Consider the following 16,933-nt stretch of genomic DNA (forward strand, 5'->3'; position numbering starts at 1 on the left):
CTATTGCCATGGCTTTCTTTCAGATGAGAAGACTGAGTCCTACAAATGTTAAGTGATTTGCTCAAGGAGCCTCAGAGCATAAGAATTGGAGTCCAGGCCACCACTCTGTCAGCCTGCCACTAGGTATAAAGGTGAGGGTCAAGTGTTTTATCTCCTTGGGAGTTTTTGATTTTAGGGGCCTCTTCTCTGTTAGCTGGTTCAGACTGAGGGACCTCAACTGCAGGAAGCCACTGTGTCAGCTTCTTGGCCTGAGTCCATGGGGCAGTGTGCCTGCCTTGAGAGCTGTGCCATGCTGAAAGCAGGGGCGTCCTGTGGCTTTGCAGACTGCCTGCCAACTCATGCACACTTGCCTGGCTTTTAAGAGCAGCTGCTTAGGGGGCTAGGCATTCGCCATGCCTGAAACCAGGGTTGGTTTCTGCGTTTATCAGGTACACGTGGAAACCTCAAGATAAACTCTTGCTTTCTAGATCATGAGTTCTTGCTTCCTCTTTTCTCCTCTGGACTTTCCCCAGAGAAGAGAAAGCAGAAGTTTCAGGTCTGGAGACAGCTGGGGGCTTTTGCTCAATTAAAGGTGTGGCGAATGGGGACTCTGAAGACCCCACCTTACCTCCCAGTGGGAGGATTAGCCCACAGAGGTCACAATCTGGGGAAGAACTTTGCTGCAGAAGTGGGATCCTACAGCACTTTCTCCCAAGTGGCCTAATAGTAGTGTGAAGATTGTGATTTTTGCCTCCTTACGTTAGAACTGAAGGCCTGGGCATTTGTGTGATCTAGCCTGGATTTTGATTTCTGTCCTTTCTTTTCATGGGGAGTGAGGTTATAATTCTTTACCTTCTGGTCCTGTGAGGGGAGATGCATCCTAGGGCTCTGGATCTAGAGCCTTGGCATCCAGCCACAGCAGAGGAGGCTTCTCTCCAGGGCCAGCCCTAGGCCCAAGCTGGCTGCACTGTATGCTGCCAGGTGCTGGGGCGGGGCCTCACTCATTGTTCATAACCAGAGATTGGGTTCACCCAGCCATCAAGGCTTCATGGGACAGTGCCCAGGCTGATGGCAGGGGAACCACCCTTCTGGCCAAGAGCAAGGTCAATGTTACCTCCTTTAGCCTGCGTGTGGGGTGCACCTGAGCCAACAGGGACATGTGATTTCCGCTTTCTCTAGGAGTGCTTGATCAGAATGGCTGTGGGATGGTTTTATCTGTCCGTCGTGGCGCTGTGCTCCCTGGGCTTGATGTGCATCCTCTCCACCATCTATTGGATGCAGTACTGGCAAGGTGGCTTTGCCTGGGATGGCACCATGCTCATGTTCAACTGGCACCCGGTGCTCATGGTTACGGGCATGGTGGTGTTCTACAGTGCTGGTGAGTACAGGTCAGCAGAGGAGACACGGTGTGGCCTGGGCTCGTACAGGGCAGTGCTGTCCCTCGCCATCCTGGCCTTTGTCACTGTCGGGTTCAGGGCTATGGGGGTGGGGTGGGGTGGGTGGTTTTTGGGCCCAGGTGTCATTTGGAGGAGGAAGTCGTGCGAACAGGAGCATCTGAGAAGGGTAGCTGCATGGATACTCTTGGACGGGGGTTGGCGAACTTTTTCTCTTAAAGGCCAGACAGTAAATATTTTAGGCTTTGCAAGCCCTATGATCTGTGTTGCAACTACTCAGCTCTGCTACTGTGTTGTGAGAGCAGCCAGAGACAACACGGAAGTGTGTAGCTGTGTTCTGATAAAACTTTATTTATAGTGGTGGGGGGAGGAGAGAAATAGGTGAGGGAGAGCAAGAGGTATGGACTTCCAGTTGCAAAACAAATGAGGCACAGGTACAGTGTAGGGAATGTGGCCAATAATTATGTAATATCTTTGTATGGTGATGATCATAACTAGACCTATCATGGTGATCATTTTGAAATGTACAGAAATAGTGAATGACTATGTTATGTTGCAGGAAGTAACACAGTGCTGTAGGTCAATTATACTTCAAAAACAAACAAACTCATACTAAAAGACAGCAGATTTAGGGTTACCAGGGGTGGGGGGAGGGGGAATTGGATGAAGGCAGTCAAAAGGTACAAACCTCCAGTTTTAAGATAAATAAGTACTAGGGATATAATGTACAACATGATAAATATAATTAACCCTGCTGTACGTTATATATGAAAGCTGTTAAGAGAGTAAATCCAAAGAGTTGTCATCACAAGAAAAGTTTTTGTCTCTTTTTAAAATTTTGTATCTATATAAGAAGATGGATGTTCACTAAACTTATTGCGGTAATCATTCCATGATGTATGTAAGGCAGACCATTATGCTCTCCACAAACTTATGCAGTGCTGTATGTCAGTTATATCTCAATAAAACTGGGAAAAAATAAGTAAAATTTTTAAAATTAATGTTATTTAAAGTATTATTTAATATCAAATATAATTTGATAATAGCATCCATAAGCATTAATTACCTAGGCATAAATCTAACAAAAGCCATATAACGTTTCTACAGAGAAAAATATAAACTGTATTGAAATTAAAGAAGCCCTAAATAAATGGAGGGATATACTACTGTGTAAGTGGATTGGAAAACTAAACATTGTAAAGATGTAAATTCTCCTGAAATTGTTTTGTAGGTTAATTTCAACCCCAAGGTCTCATTGCTTAGTTTTGTGAAAATGGACAATCAGACTGAATTATCTTGAAATGCAAAGGGCCAAGATTAGTCGAGGTGGTTTTGAAAAAGAGCAAAGTTGGAGGGCTTACTCTCCCATCTATTCAGGTTTATTATAAAGCTACTGTAGTTAAGACAGCGTGGGACCTACTGTATAGCACAGGGAACTCTGCTCAATACTCTGTAATGGCCTATATGGGAAAAGAATCTAAAAAAGAGTAGATATATATAAATGTATAACTGACTCACTTCGCTGTACACCTGGAACTAATACAACATTGTAAATCAACTGTATTCCAATTAAAAAAAAAAAAGTGTGGGGGCTTCCCTGGTGGCGCAGTGGTTGAGAGTCCGCATGCCGATGCAGGGGACATGGGTTTGTGCCCCGGTCTGGGAGGATCCCACATGCCGCGGAGTGGCCGGGTCCGTGAGCCATGGCCGCTGAGCCTGTGCGCCTGGAGCCTGTGCTCCGCAGCGGGAGAGGCCACAGCAGTGAGAGGCCTGCGTACCGCAAAAAAAAAAAAAGTGTGGTAGTGGTAAGTGAATAGACAAGTGAGGAAAGGTGGCTCTGCAGAGCTGTGGGACAAGATGTTCTTTTCAATAAATGATGTTTAGTCATATGGAGTAAAAACACTTTATTACGAAAATCGGCAGCGGGCTGCACCTGGCCTGTGAGCGGCAGCCTGCCAGCCCTTGCTCTAGGGAGCGGGGGCTGAAGCCTCTTGTGGCACAGTCGGGGGCCGTACCTGAGGGGTCTCCTTACTCCTGCCAGACCCATCCTTGCCCCGTGCATTCAGAGGCAGGCCTTGGGGCCCAGGTGAGTCTCCTTTTCGCCACTTGTAAAATGGGAATAATGATGACGTTGATAATAGCAGCTTACCCCGTGTAGTTTGGATACATCCTCCCACTTTTTCTTTTTTTTTTTTTTGTGGTACGCGGGCCTCTCACTGCTGTGGCCTCTCCCGTTGCGGAGCACAGGCTCCGGACGCGCAGGCCTAGCGGCCATGGCTCATGGGCCCAGCCACTCCGCGGCATGTGGGATCCTCTCGGACCAGGGCACGAACCCGTGTCCCCTGCATCGGCAGGCGGACTCCCAACCACTGAGCCACCAGGGAAGCGCCATCCTTCCACTTTTGTTCTTACAGGAAGCTTGTGAGGCGGGCTCTATTGTTGCCTCCATTTTACAGATGAGGAAACTGAGATTTAGAAAGATGCCAAATAGCTGAGAGGAAGAACCTGGATTGGGACCTCGGTTGTCTAACCTTGAAGCCTGTGTCCTTGACAACTCACTTCAGTTGTGAGAATTCATTCAGTTAGATGAAATAATGAATGTGACATTGCTTTTCAACCTGTAAAACTGCATACAAGTGGCATTTATTATTGTTATGACAGAATGGCAAGTCCATGAAACCTGTTCTACCCCCCCTTTTTAAATTGAAGTATAGTTGATTTACAGTGTTGTGTTTTCTGGTGTACAGCAAAGTGATTCAGATATATATATATGTGTGTGTGTGTGTGTGTGTGTGTGTATATATGTATATACACATATATATGTATATATTTTCAGATTTCTTTCCATTATAGCTTATTACAAGATACTGAATATGGCTCCCTGTGCTCTGCAGTAGGAACCCCACTGTTTATTTTATGCATAGTAGTTCGTATCTGCTGATCCCAGACTCCTAGTTTGTCCCTCCTCCTACTCCTCCCCTTTATCATGGTCCCTTGTCTCCCCGCTTCATGGTTGATGGCTATACCAGAAATGATGCAAGGATGGGAGATGCTGAGGAGTTGACACTGATGTCCTAGCATTTCCTTCTTCTCTTGTTGGGAGGCTGTCTGGGATCACGTCAGGGTAAGTCCCCTAGTGCACGGGTGAGCACAGGGGAAGAGGCCGAGCCCAGGGGCTGCTCTCTCTCCTACAGCATCACTGGTCTACCGCCTGCCCCAGTCATGGGTAGGGCCCAAGCTGCCCTGGAAATTCGGCCACGCAGCCGTGCACCTGCTGGCCTTCATCCTGACTGTCCTGGGGCTGCACGCCGTCTTTGACTTCCACAGCCGTAGAAAGATCCCCAATCTCTACTCCCTGCACAGCTGGCTGGGCATCACCACTGTCTTCCTCTTCGCCTGTCAGGTGGGTACTCTCTGTTCTCCTTTGGATTCCCACAGCTGCCAGTTCTGGTTGGGGCTTCACTTGCATCAGCACCAAATATCCCTTCTGCTTACTGCCTGGAGACGGTCTTGCAGGGCACATCCTGTAGAATTGGCAGTTTGAAGGGCTGTGGGAGATTGGCGGTTCCTGAATTCACCCTGTTCCTGCTCTTACCCCTCACACGGCCCACCTGTGGTGCTGGAGCGCTCTAAGCTAACTCCGTCACAGCACGCACCACACTGACTCTAAATCATCTTTTCTGCCCTCTTCTCTTCCCCCTTTCTGTGAACCAGAAGCAATTCTAGAAGTAGTATCCGTATTCTGATGTCAGCCCTGTACAAATGAGGAGTTTTGTGAGCCAGGACAGGAAGGAAGCAGAGACAAACAAGGATGGCTGGGTTTGCGGGAGACTGGGGATAGCTAAGCATTTCATGTAGGTAACATTCCTACGTTCCTTTGTGTAAGACAAACAGACCCCAGTGAGGAGGCTGGGTGTGGTGCTGGGGCAATGCCTGGTGGGAGGTTTGAGCTGGGAGAGAAGGGCAAAGGTTCACTGATGGGTAGGAGGCACTGGTGGGTGGGATGACCTGGCATGCCTTTGGTCACAGTACAATCAGGTACTTCCTGTGTCCACAGTGGTTCTTGGGCTTTGCAGTCTTCCTGCTGCCCTGGGCGTCCGTGCGGCTGCGCAGCCTCCTTAAACCCATCCACGTCTTCTTTGGAGCCTCCATTCTCTCTCTGGCCATTGCATCTGTCATTTCCGGCATTAACGAGAAGCTTTTCTTCAGTCTGTGAGTGGGACGGGGCCCCCAACTCTAAGGTGGAGGGGAAGGAACAGGGTCTTCAGAAGATGCACTCGATGATCATAGGACCCATCCAAGGGAGGGAAGCTTTTGGGATGGGGCTCGTTCCTGATCTGGAAGGTTAATGGAATTGGTCTTTCTTTAGGCTGAGATTGGTAAACTGGTCAGCAAATACTTACCCAGCATCAAAGTGATTTAGAACCTACTCTGTGGCAGAAACTATTCTAAACATCTTAAATTTAATCCTCTAACTGCCCTACAACATTTGTTGTCATTGCCACTTATACATTAGGGAACAGAGGCACAGAGAGGTTTAGTAATGCACCTAAGGGCACACAGCCAGTAAGTGGCAGAGCTTTGTGTTAGGATTGGAGGCTGCATGCCTAACCACTACCATTCTCCATTCTTTGAAGTAGTGGGGGTGCAGTGAAAAGCAAACAAGATTTGAGCTCAGATCTGGGTATAGATCTTGGCTGTGCCATCTCCTAGTTATGTAACTCTGGACAAGTTCATTTCATGTCTGGGAGCTTTAGCTTCCTCACAGGGAAAAAGCATTCTGCAGACACTTGTCATGGCAGAGACTTGGAAAGTATGTTGATATTCCAGGTCACAGCAGGTCCTGGGAAGCTTTTCTTATCCTCTGTTAGAGGCACTGAGTCTCGCATTGGACAAAAACAGGTAGAAAAGCTTCTTGAGCGCCCACATTGTTTTGTCATCCTCAGGAAAAATGGCACCAACTCGTACTCCAACCTGCCCAGTGAGGCTGTCTTTGCCAACTGCTCTGGGATGCTGGTGGTGGTCTTCGGGCTGCTGGTGCTCTATATCCTATTGGCTTCGTCTTGGAAACGCCCAGAGCTGGGGATGCAGGCCGAAAGACAGGTATGGGGTTTTGGTCTCCCATTCCAGGTTGGGGTAGGGCCGGGTCTAGGGAAGGGTCACCCAGTAAAGACTTGGGCTTTGCCGGGAAGACCAACCCAGTAACGTGGTGGGAAGCCAAGTTGCTTAAAGGTGGGGTTAGGCTGGCTGATGGGGAGCACCAGTATCGACTCAGCACCTCCTGGCCATTGCAGCAAGTGCAGCTGTTTAGGCTCAGGCTCCTGGGAGCCTGTCCACTGGGAGAGGATGGGGGTTACTCCCCTCCCCAAATTGCTGTGGTTTCACGAGGGGAAGTGTAGCCTTATCTTCTCCAAGGACGGGCTTGATCATGATGAGGGGTGTATGGTAATTTCTACTTCTTCAGCTTTACGGCTCATCTAGTGGGATGGGAGCTTATCTAGTGGGTGCTTGGTGACAGTTTGAGTGCTTGGAGCACGTTTTGCCTGTTCTTGGCCACGCAGGCACCTGAGGGACATGGCGAGATGGGGTGTGTATTGGCTGAGGGGCTTTGGAGCTTCTCTGAAAGGTGTGGTGGCATGGGCTGGGACTCGCCCTGCAGGTTGGGGTCTGAGCATCTCAGGCCTGGCATGACTCCTGCAGGTCAGGGGCCATTCTGACGTTATGCCATTAACCTGCGTGCATCTGCCTGTCTTTCCAGGCCCTGTTGCACGGCGGGGAGTGAAGCAGGAAGGCGCTGCCAGGAGCGGTTGGTGGTGCGGTCTGGACTCCTTCAGAAGCTCTGCTCTCCCTGGGGCTCTCGTCCAGTCTCCCCTCGTCTCCGTGGTGGACCTGCTGTCTCCACAGCTTGCTGCCCACATGCTCTCCTTGGTGGCTTTGGCTTCTCCACCTCTTCCCGGCATTGACCTCTCAGGTCGTTCGTTTACCCCAGGCCCTCCCTGCCCTGGCTGCTCACACCGCTCCTGCTCGCATGAAGTCAAGCTCACTTCCCCTCACACCCCTAGGGATGTGGTAGAGGATCCCGAGAGCTCAGATGACCTGGGAATCAAGTGCAATCCATACCGTGAAAAGTGAGGGAGCCAATGCTTCCTCAGCTTTCCCTTGAAGTTTAGGCCGCTGCCCCGGGCCAGGCTTCATCTGCTCTGTTACCTCCATCCAGCCCATCTGGACACGAGGCTGGGCGGGAACACGGTGAGGCGATGGAAGGACAGGGGAGAATGGCAGAGCTGCTTCTGCAGAGGAGAAGCTGAGGAGCTGGCTGCCCATTGCTGTTGTTTCCCGTCGCTGCATTCTGTGTCTGCGTGCGTTGTATGTGCCCTTCTAGCTGCTGCTGCAACTGGGGCCTGGATCCCGGCCCTTCCCTACGACTGACGTGCTGTCAGACAGCCTTATGAGCCCTGGTAACCTGCTCTCCCAAGAACAGCCTGTCCCACGGAGGAGTAGCAGGGGTGCCTCGAGCCTCCTTTCCTTTCCCTCATCGGGTCCAAGCTTGCCTGCCTGTCCCCGGGCAGGTTCAACCTTGCTCTCTCGGCAGGGCACTTGCTCAGCTATTTTCACTCTCCAGCTTGCCATGAAACGTGCCAAAGTCATGGTGCATTGTACCCAGCAGAGCCCTGGGAGCTAGGCCACCTCCAGAGGCGTTCCTCACCGAGTGTCCAAGTGCCTCACCTGCCCCCACGATAGCTACGTGCCTGGCACACCCAGTCTCAGGTGTGATGCCAGAGTGTGCCGCTGCTCTTCCAACAAGACTGTGGTGGCGTCTTGCTCCTCTCCTAAGTGTTGGCACTGCCCTCTCCAAACAAGCCCTGCCAGGTCCCAGGCTCCATACTGCTGTGCTTAGGTGACAAGCAGCATGACGATACCTGGGGTCCCGAGTGGGCCTTACTCCCTGGCAGGGGCCATGAGGCTGACTGTCCACCCCACCCCACATGGCCAGATGCTGGCAGGAGGACTATGACAACTTCTCAAGTGGCTGAAGCCCTCAAAAGCCACTGGGATGACTGCCAGGCACCTTGATCATAGGACCAGCTCCCCCTCTTTCCACATGGGTAGGCATTTCACTAATGAAGCTTGATTTTCATTAAATGTGTTTTTAAGAATCAAAGCCTTCTCTGCTGAAATGACAACTGTGGTTAAGTGAGCTCTGGGCAACTTGCAAAAGCCTCGGGCTAGTTCTGACCCTCAGACCCGGAAATGGGCAGACCTGAAGACACCAAAGAACCGCATGACTGTCTTCTTAGACTCGCATGTGACTCTTGGTTCGTGTGCATGTCTTTAATAGTGAATGGCCCTTGAGCACTTGATTATCTTACAAGGAAGGAGATGTTTCCTATTTCATAATCTGAAACACGACACTCAAAAAGGGTAAGTGACTTGCCCCAAGGTCACCCAGCCAGGAAATGGCAGAGTTGGGATCCACAGTCCAGGTGTCGGATGCCAGTTTCCTTCCCAGCTGCTGGGTGTGTGCATCTGTGCACACTGATAACTGTGCCTTGTGGTCAGGGACCTGTGGTGTGGCTGATGGACAGGGGACCCTGGGCAGAAAAAGGGAAGCCGAGGGGTTGAGGAAGCCTGCAGCCAAGTCTGGGCAAAGTAAGTGGTGGCCCCCTTCCAAGTGTGATGAGCTGAGGCCACCTGGTGGTGGAGCAGACGACTGAAGGAGTTGGATGCACGTGTCGGTGATCCTGGTGACTCCCAGTGAGTGAGCACCTGGACTGCTGAGGCCTTTATCTTCACCAGTTCATTTGAATCCTTTCCACGTGCCCATGAGGTGGGCACCATTTGGATTTTACAGATTCTAAGAGGCTAAATAATAGGCCTGAGTTTATGTAGCTAGTCTGAAGCAGAACCAGGATTCAAAGTCATATCTATGTCTGAAGTGAATCCATGCCAGTGCCTTTAACTGCCCCCCTGCGCCAAGTATGGGCCAGGTGTGCACTGTGCGGTCTCCACCACACACCACGTAGACTCAGCAGCCCCTCCTGCTCTCCCAGGGGCCATCAGTGATGGCTCTAGAGAGACCCATGGGCTGGCCTGGGCAGTTTCTGTTCTACTGCTGAGCCTTAGAATATGGTGATTTCTTTTCCTTTTGGAGACCCACTTGCCCATTTGATTCCTGAAGAATCAGTGAATTCTGTTAGTTTAGTGCTGAGAAAAGCACACCCATCAGGTGTGGTGTGTGCACTGGAAGCACAAGAATTGGGGATCCCAGTGGAGTTGGCCCAGCTGCACAGACCCTGCCTTTGGGTCTCAGGCAGTAGGAGATGGGAGATGAGCATTTCAGTGGTGGGGTGAGGTCTTAGTCGGGGGCGTTAGTGGGCACACTTGTTCACACGCTTGGATAAAGGTCCCTTAGAGGAAGCAGCAGCTCTTTTGCTTCCATGTGGTTTATTGGCTTGCTTTTTCACACTCAGCTCAGGTGCAGAAGACCTTTCACAGAGAGTCTTAAAACCGAATTAGCGTTTTTGCCAGTTACAGATTGTGCTGCCACCTAGGGAAAAGCCTTATCATCGAAGCTCAGAACTGGCTGGGGGCAGAACTTGGTGACCCTAGGACTCCCCCTTCCCTGAAGAGGGAAAGGTCAGTGACCCACTCTGGGCCTGCAGTTTCTACAGTGGAGGAATTCTGCAGGCTGGTTGAGGAATTCCTGCTGAACTCAGAAGACGGGCCCCGAGGGCAAGAGGCGCAGGAGGAGGGCGACAGTTCTAAGGCAGAAGTAAGTGACAGCGGCCGCTGGGCAGAGCAGTGAGTGAGGCCCGGGGAGGCATTCACGCATCCTGGCTCTGCAAGACCTCCAGGATGGCACGAAGAATGGCCGCGGCCGCCACCGCCCCGGGGTCTGGCTGATCCAGGCGCGCAGAGCTGATATAACTGGCTCGTCCAGCTCCAGCTTCCATGTTCCTGGTGGCCTCAGCTGCAGCTTCTGCACTCTGAGGGGTGGGGGTGTGGAGCAGGTTCAAGAAGCAGCCGCCAGGTTTCCTTCCTGCCATGGACCCGGACCCTTCTGTCCCAGCACTGACACCAGGGTGGAGAGGTCACATCCCACACACTGCTAGCAAGGCAAGGGGCCACCCTTCACCAAGGGCCTGCTATGTCGCAGACCCCGTGTGGGCGCCCTACATGTCTTCTCAGTCCCACAGAAACCCTGAGGCAGGTGCTCTCCTCCATTTGTAAGGAAGAAAACTGAGGTACAGAAAGGAGGTCAACTTGTTCAAGGCCGCGTGGAGATGGGAGCCTGGCGGTTCTGAGTCTGTCTCCCTGGGTGGCTGGGCCCAGCCTCACTCACCTTGACTGCCTTGATCAGGATTTGGAGATTAGCCCCTGGGCTCTTCCAGGCTTGGAGCTCCTGTGCTGCTGCCCACAGAGAATCCAGCTGGACAAGGTGAAGGAGAGGGGCTGAGGACAGGCCCTGCCACTGAGGGTGGCCTTCAGGGCTTCTACGCTCAAAAGGGGGTAGGGCTGGGCCAGATACATACCATAGTCCTATCCCCTGGGGCAGCCTTTCCATACCTGCCAGGAAAGAGAACAAATGAGGCTCCCTGCAGGGAATCACTTTGGGGGTGGGTGGCATCCACCACCTCCCCCAGCCCACTCCCGTCTAAGGCCCAGGTCCCTGGCTCACTTCTGCATGGCCTCCAGGCCGGCATCCATGGCAGCAGACCAGGCTGGAAGGTCAGTCTTGGCCTTGAGCGGCTGGGCCGCTGCAGTCAGGAAAAGGCCATAGAGCTGGGGAGGGCCAGGATGCTGAGCACACGGGGCCGGCCCAGGCCTCGGCCAACCCAGGACCCGTCCATGTCAGCCCTCTGCCCCTGGGGGCTGCCGGCACTCACCGCCCCAGATGAGCCTCCCATCTTCTCCAGTAGCAGGAGGGACAATTTGGAGAGTAGCTGGGCAGGGCTGGCAGGGGGTGGGCCCTCCTTCAGCCACCCCTGAATCGCTGCAGGCAGAGAGAGATGGTGAGGAATTCACAGACCCACCCTCCCATCTGCCTGGATTCCAACCAAGTACCCAGGCCTCGCTGCCAGCCAGAAGGAATGGGTGCCGGGAGGGGCTGAGGGAACCAACATGAAGAGACTCCCAGGCTCCCTCTATACCCTGCTGCAGTCTGGAGAGAGCTGGGAACAGGTCGGGGACAGGGACCTCGACAGTCACCCAACAGGTGATGATGCTTCCTCGCGTCCCTGCTTCTTTTTTTTTGTCTTTTACTGATTTACCTTGATCTTGGTTTGTCTCTCCTACCACAACATAAGCCACAACATAGCAGTGATTTTAATCTGCTTTGCTCGCTGTTTTATCCATAGAGTCCAGGGCAGCACCTGACCTGTGGTTGGCACTAAATACATTTTTCTTGATTCAACGATGCTGGGAAATTAAGAACTTTTCCCTAGTCTGGTTAGGCTGAGAAAAATAAGAACAGAATGAGTTTCCCTTTAGAATAATCTAGTAAAATATTACATTTTATTCTGCGATAACAACCTTCCTACATTTGTAGTGTTAGAAGTGTCTCTTTATGAAAACAGGTGAAAGGGATGCTAGGTTTTGTGAACGACCTCTCTTGGCAAAATAAAAGTTGCCAACCCCATGTGAGCACTCCAGATGTTTTTGAAATCCTTCTGGCTCATGAAATGCCAAAATGTCACCATCAGTGTGCCACACCACCCCCTTTGCTGCCCCAGGTGGGTCCTGGCACCAACCTCTGGCAGCACAGCTGTGGGTGGTGCCACAGTCCCCGTCGCCGGCAGCGCGGTCCAGGGCATTCAGACGTTCCTCCAGGCCCAGAAGGGTGGCGCACACCCGCTCCAACACAAGCACCATCTGCTTCGAGGCTGCGCCTGGAGAGGGAGGACAGTGGGGAAGGAGGCCTGCCTGGCCCTTCTCGCAGCCGAACGTGACCCATGTGGGAGGTATGGGTGCCAGGGCCCCTCCACACCCCTCTGCACTCCCTGCACCCTTTAGGCTGCAGGCCAAAGCCCTGGGCCACCTTCCCCAACAGCATGGCTTGTACCTCCTGCAGCAGTGGCATCAGGGGCCTCCAGGGGCTTGGCGGGGGCAGCCCGGCACCGCTTCCGCCCAGTCACCAAGACCTTGGCCACGTTAGGCCAGGCCGAGGCGGTGGTCTCAGCATCTAGGGACAGCAGGATGACTCTCTTAGAGACAGGCTGGCCGGCCAGGGATCAAGTGGGGCCCGGACTCCCCACCTGGTGGCCCAGTTCCCTCCACCGCAACAAGCAAGTACTGAGTGCCTACTGTGTACAAGGGAAAGGGGAGGGTCCCCGGGGGAGGATCCTAATACCAACTCCTTCACAGTCACGTGAGAGCTGGAGAAGCCTGAGGAAGCCAGAAAGGGCCTCTCTGCAGGGTCCTGATTGTCATGGTCAGCCCTGATGGGGTCTCTCCAAGTCCCCTTGGCTCCTTCCAGCTCCAGGGGGCCCTGGCTTCGCTGACCCCAGCTTCCAGGTCTCACCTATCAGTTTCAGGAGGGGCTCATCCACCAGCAGAAGAGTGAGAGAAATGCCAGGCATCTCCAGGGCTGACATGAAGGTGCCCACCAGGGCACGAGCAATCTTCACCCCTCGGCCCTCTGCAGTACCAGAGCACGGAAGTGTGTGAGATAAGGAGGGAAGGGCGGGCACTTCCCCCCAGAGCATCAGAGAAGGAAATAGAGTAAGAGAAAAACAAGAACTTTGGGAGTTGGGGCTCTGACGTCAGCAGGGAGCTGGTCAGATTTCCTTGGGGCATCCCTCAGTGATGACCTGAATGACCACATTCCCTGGAGGTGTCCCTTCTACAGGGGCAGATAAGTAGTCTCTGTTACTGCGTTCTTACCAGGTCCCAAGTACTGTGTTAAGTGTGTTACATAACGTTTAATCCCATTTAATCCTCACAACAACCCTATAAAGCAGGTACTATTATTACCCCCTCTTTACAGACAAGGAAACAGGCTCAAGGCACCCAGCAAGTTAAGTGGCAGAGGGACCGTCGTCTAACTCGGGCTTGACAAACGTGTACAGCCCATGCTCTGGACCCTTGCAAGACCCTATCTCAGCTGCTTTTCTTTTTTTTTGTGGTACGCGGGCCTCTCACTGTTGTGGCCTCTCCCGTTGCAGAGCACAGGCTCCGGACGCGCAGGCTCAGCGGCCATGGCTCACGGGCCCAGCCGCTCCGCGGCATGTGGGATCTTCCCGGACCGGGGCACGAACCTGCGTCCCCTGCATCGGCAGGCAGACTCTCAACCACTGCGCCACCAGGGAAGCCCCTCAGCTGCTTTTCTTACATCCAGCTTCAAAGGGTTGGAAGGAAGAAGCTCTGGGGGTCAGGAGGTCCCCTTCAGCGTGCGGCTCACCCAGAGAGCGGACGGCGGCGTCAGCTATGATGCCCAGTTCCAGGAATGACAGGCCACCCAGGTTGTTGACCATCAGCACCACTGAGGAGCCTGTGGGCAGACATGACACCTAGCTGAGACTCTCTGGGCCCCATTCCCAGAGGGGGAGGAAAGGCTGGGAGACAATGTGACAGCCCCTCACCGGACTGCACAGGCACGTGGGACACGTTGGAGGAGCTCGTCATGTGGTCCAGCATAAGCGCCACAATCTCGTCGGCGGTCGCCATCTGTCAGAGGGAGCCGGGAGTGAGCTGCGTTGGGGGCCTTGGTCTTTGGCCAACCTTCGCTGGGAAGTCCACCTACCTTTATCCGGTGCACGCCAGCCTCCCCGTGGATCCCTGTGGATAGATGCAAGCACTGCTGACCTGCTCGGGGCCTGGGGATTCGCTCAGTGTGGTCTGGTCAAGGATTTTCTAAGCGCTCAGCACCAGGCTAGGCACGTGGGCATGGGGAGTGCGGGCTGGGGGGAAATCGGCAAAATAATGAAAAATACACCGTCTCTGGCTTGGTGGTGGAGAGAGCCAGAACTTTACTTTTTTTTTTTTTTTTTGCCGCCCCGTGCAGCATGTGGGATCCTAGTTCCCTTAACTTTTAACTAGTTAAGTAGCTTAACTAGAGGCAGTCACAGAGGCCAGCTGAGGCCTCTGCCCATCACTTGGGAAGCACAGGAGAGGAAGGGGGAAGGTTTTGCAGCTGGGGTGGCCTCTGAACGGCTCTTGAAAGAGAGGCTGCATCTTGGCAGGGGCAGGGGTATCTGAGAATGGTGGGAGCACAGGCAAGGAGGTGGGTAAGGCACAGAGCCCCTGTGGCCAGAGCCCTGCGTGTGGAGGGCAAAGCTGGTAGAAATCAGGCACGTTGGGCCAGAAGGGCCTCATGCACCCACTTAAAAATACTAAGACCCCCTAGGGGACGGCTCCACGTGAGCAGAAAGACCAGGTACATGGCTCCCAGGGCAGAAGACAAGGAAAATCCCAGGGAGCATGCATGGCTGGACCGGGGAGGGGGCGGAGGTCACAAGCTTACCCAGGCCCAGCTCCACCTCATCGGCTGAGAGCTCAAAGGTGGGTTTGGAACCCGGCACACTGCAGGAGGACAAGCTCACTCCCAGGGTTCCTAAGAGAAATGAGATATGAAAGGGACGACCACTGTGCTCTCGGCGTCAGGCAGCAGCAATGCCTCGGAAGCCTCTTCATCTCAGTGATGGAAGAGAAACCTGGCTCGGGGACCCAAGGCTGCTGTTTTCAGGAGCTCCCGCAGGGAGACCCTCCCTCAGCCCCTGGGGAGTGACTTGGGAGGCCTCCTGTGCTGCTGCTGGGAACCTGCTCCTGGTCCAAGGCGGGGCCTCGACCTCCCCCACCTCCTCCCCGAGCCCTGGGCCAGCACTCACCCATGGCCTTGGCGACCTCGCTCACCCGATCTGTGATCTCCTCCAGCCCCGCACCTGCCTCAGCCAGGGCACCCGCCACCTGCACCCACACAGAGATAGGCCCCCAACGGGAAAGGAGTCACTGTACCACTTGAGGGCAGAAGACAGGCTGGAGCTGAATTTCTAGTTGGGAACAGGGAATCTCTTCGTCCTGCCACAACAACCTGGCCCGCCACATTTAGGACACCTGCCAGGAATATTCAAGAATCCCAGAGCCAGAGGAACTTTACAAATGGAGAGATGGGCCCAGAGAGGGGAGATGATTTGTCCAGTGTCACACAGTCAGTTGGTGGCTAGTTTCTCAATTCCTAGCCTACAGTTCTTTCTCCATGGCATATACACTGTGGCTCACTTTACCCACCTACCCACTTTTTTCCCAAGCATCTAGTATATGCTGAAAAGGGGAAAAAAGGTGTCTAAGTCACAGTCCCTACCTTGAAGGAACTCGGTCTGGGAAGGGGTTGGGGAAAGAGACAACACAAACTGAACATTTCATATGAGGTGGCAAATCCGATGATGGACAGGTGTTATGGGAACACTGAGGAGGGGGTCCTAGCGTGCTTGGTGTGGTGGGAGGGAAAGCCTCCCAGAGGGAGGGATGTCGGCGGTGGGCCTCCACAGAATAGTAGGACGCAGCCAAGCCAAAGGGGGGCTGGACAGGGAAAGGATTTTTGAGGCCAACGACTCAGCAGCGGCAAGGCCCCAAAGGTGAGCCACAGCCCAGTGGTACAGAGAACTGGTGTTAATGGAGCATGAGGGGACCACAGGGATGATGGGAGAGGAACTTGAGGGAGGAGGGGCAAGAGTGTGGTGGGCGCCTGACCGAGGACCCTGGGTTGACTCTGGGAACCCTGGGGGGCTTTCTGTAGGGGAACCACCTGGCCAGATACACATTTTCGAAAGACACCCCTTGGGTGGTGTGGGGAAGAGACTGGGGGGCGGGCAGGAAGCAGGCAGGGGAGCGGGCTGAGGAGGCAGCTGCAGCCACCTGGGCGCGAGCAGATGAGCACTGAAGCGAGGCTGAGACAGGAAGGGCAGGGCTTGGAGGAGGATGTGTGTTTGGAGGCGCTGGGGAGCAGGGTCACCAGGACGGGGCGATGGCTGCAGGTGGGGAAGGGCAGGGAAGGGGCCGGGAGGATGAATGCCTGGATCTGGGCGGACGTGGTTTTGGGGACAGTGGGGCCCTCCTGGATCGGGGAGCACTGGGGAAGGAGTGGCTTCCTGGGGCGGGCGGGGGGGAAGATGGGTGGAAAGGTCCAGCACCAGGTGCTGCCTGGAGAGAGAGGGCTGGGACGGGCTGGCCAGTGGTGTCCCAGGAGGGGACCCTCACCTTGTGTATGAGCACTGTGCCACAGAGCCCGCGCCTGCCTGCCTTCTTCAGGACGGTGAAGGCGCTGTCATCCCCGATGACCACCATCTCCACGGGGATGCCCTCCGCCCGGGCCTGCTCCCGGGCCAGGCCAAAGTTGAGCCGATCCCCAGTGTAGTTCTTCACGATGAGGAGGGTCCCCACTGCGGGAGCAGTCGGTAGGGCCCCATCAGCACTTGCGCTCCCCACAGCAGCCCCTCCCGCATGCCAGGCTTACCTGTGCCCGCCTGGGCCACTGCCCTGATGGCCGCCAGGATGCTGCCCACTGCCGGGGAGGTGAACACAGCTCCCGCAATGACCCCTGTCAGCATCCCCTTCCCTATGAA

At 54.0% G+C, this 16,933-nt stretch overlaps 2 protein-coding genes across 2 annotated transcripts; one reads left to right on the top strand and one right to left on the bottom strand.

Moving 5' to 3' along the window:
- Nucleotides 1–1,173: 1,173 nt before the first annotated feature.
- Nucleotides 1,174–7,947, top strand: CYB561A3 (cytochrome b561 family member A3; the record flags this gene model as incomplete). Its single annotated transcript, XM_079707997.1, is given in 6 exon segments — nucleotides 1,174–1,357; nucleotides 4,568–4,776; nucleotides 5,431–5,585; nucleotides 6,320–6,476; nucleotides 7,756–7,804; nucleotides 7,807–7,947. Coding segments are annotated over 6 exon segments (783 nt in total). The 3' UTR covers nucleotides 7,836–7,947.
- A 1,872-nt stretch (nucleotides 7,948–9,819) lies between these two features.
- Nucleotides 9,820–16,933, bottom strand: TKFC (triokinase and FMN cyclase). Its single transcript, XM_079707996.1, has 15 exons — nucleotides 16,825–16,933; nucleotides 16,569–16,750; nucleotides 15,200–15,278; nucleotides 14,836–14,925; nucleotides 14,116–14,150; nucleotides 13,955–14,039; nucleotides 13,774–13,863; nucleotides 12,895–13,011; nucleotides 12,436–12,555; nucleotides 12,125–12,262; nucleotides 11,261–11,367; nucleotides 11,053–11,156; nucleotides 10,907–10,940; nucleotides 10,717–10,803; nucleotides 9,820–10,360 (listed from the first exon to the last, which is right to left on the bottom strand). The coding sequence occupies exons 1-15, from the start codon at nucleotides 16,916–16,918 to the stop codon at nucleotides 10,199–10,201; spliced, it is 1,524 nt and encodes a 507-aa protein (XP_079564122.1). The 5' UTR covers nucleotides 16,919–16,933; the 3' UTR covers nucleotides 9,820–10,198.

This window comes from Hyperoodon ampullatus, assembly GCF_949752795.1.
Source record: "Hyperoodon ampullatus genome assembly, chromosome: 7".
In the NCBI taxonomy this organism is placed as follows: domain Eukaryota; kingdom Metazoa; phylum Chordata; class Mammalia; order Artiodactyla; family Ziphiidae; genus Hyperoodon; species Hyperoodon ampullatus.

Excerpts from the sequence above, each read along its gene's own strand:
- TKFC (XM_079707996.1), bottom strand. The coding sequence starts at position 16,918 with ATGCTGACAGGGGTCATTGCGGGAGCTGTGTTCACCTCCCCGGCAGTG. Across the intron at positions 10,804-10,906 it reads CCCCAGGGGATAGGACTATG|CTGGATTCTCTGTGGGCAGC; the intron begins GTATGTATCTGG and ends CACCTTGTCCAG. Across the intron at positions 10,361-10,716 it reads TCCTGATCAAGGCAGTCAAG|AGTGCAGAAGCTGCAGCTGA; the intron begins GTGAGTGAGGCT and ends CCCACCCCTCAG.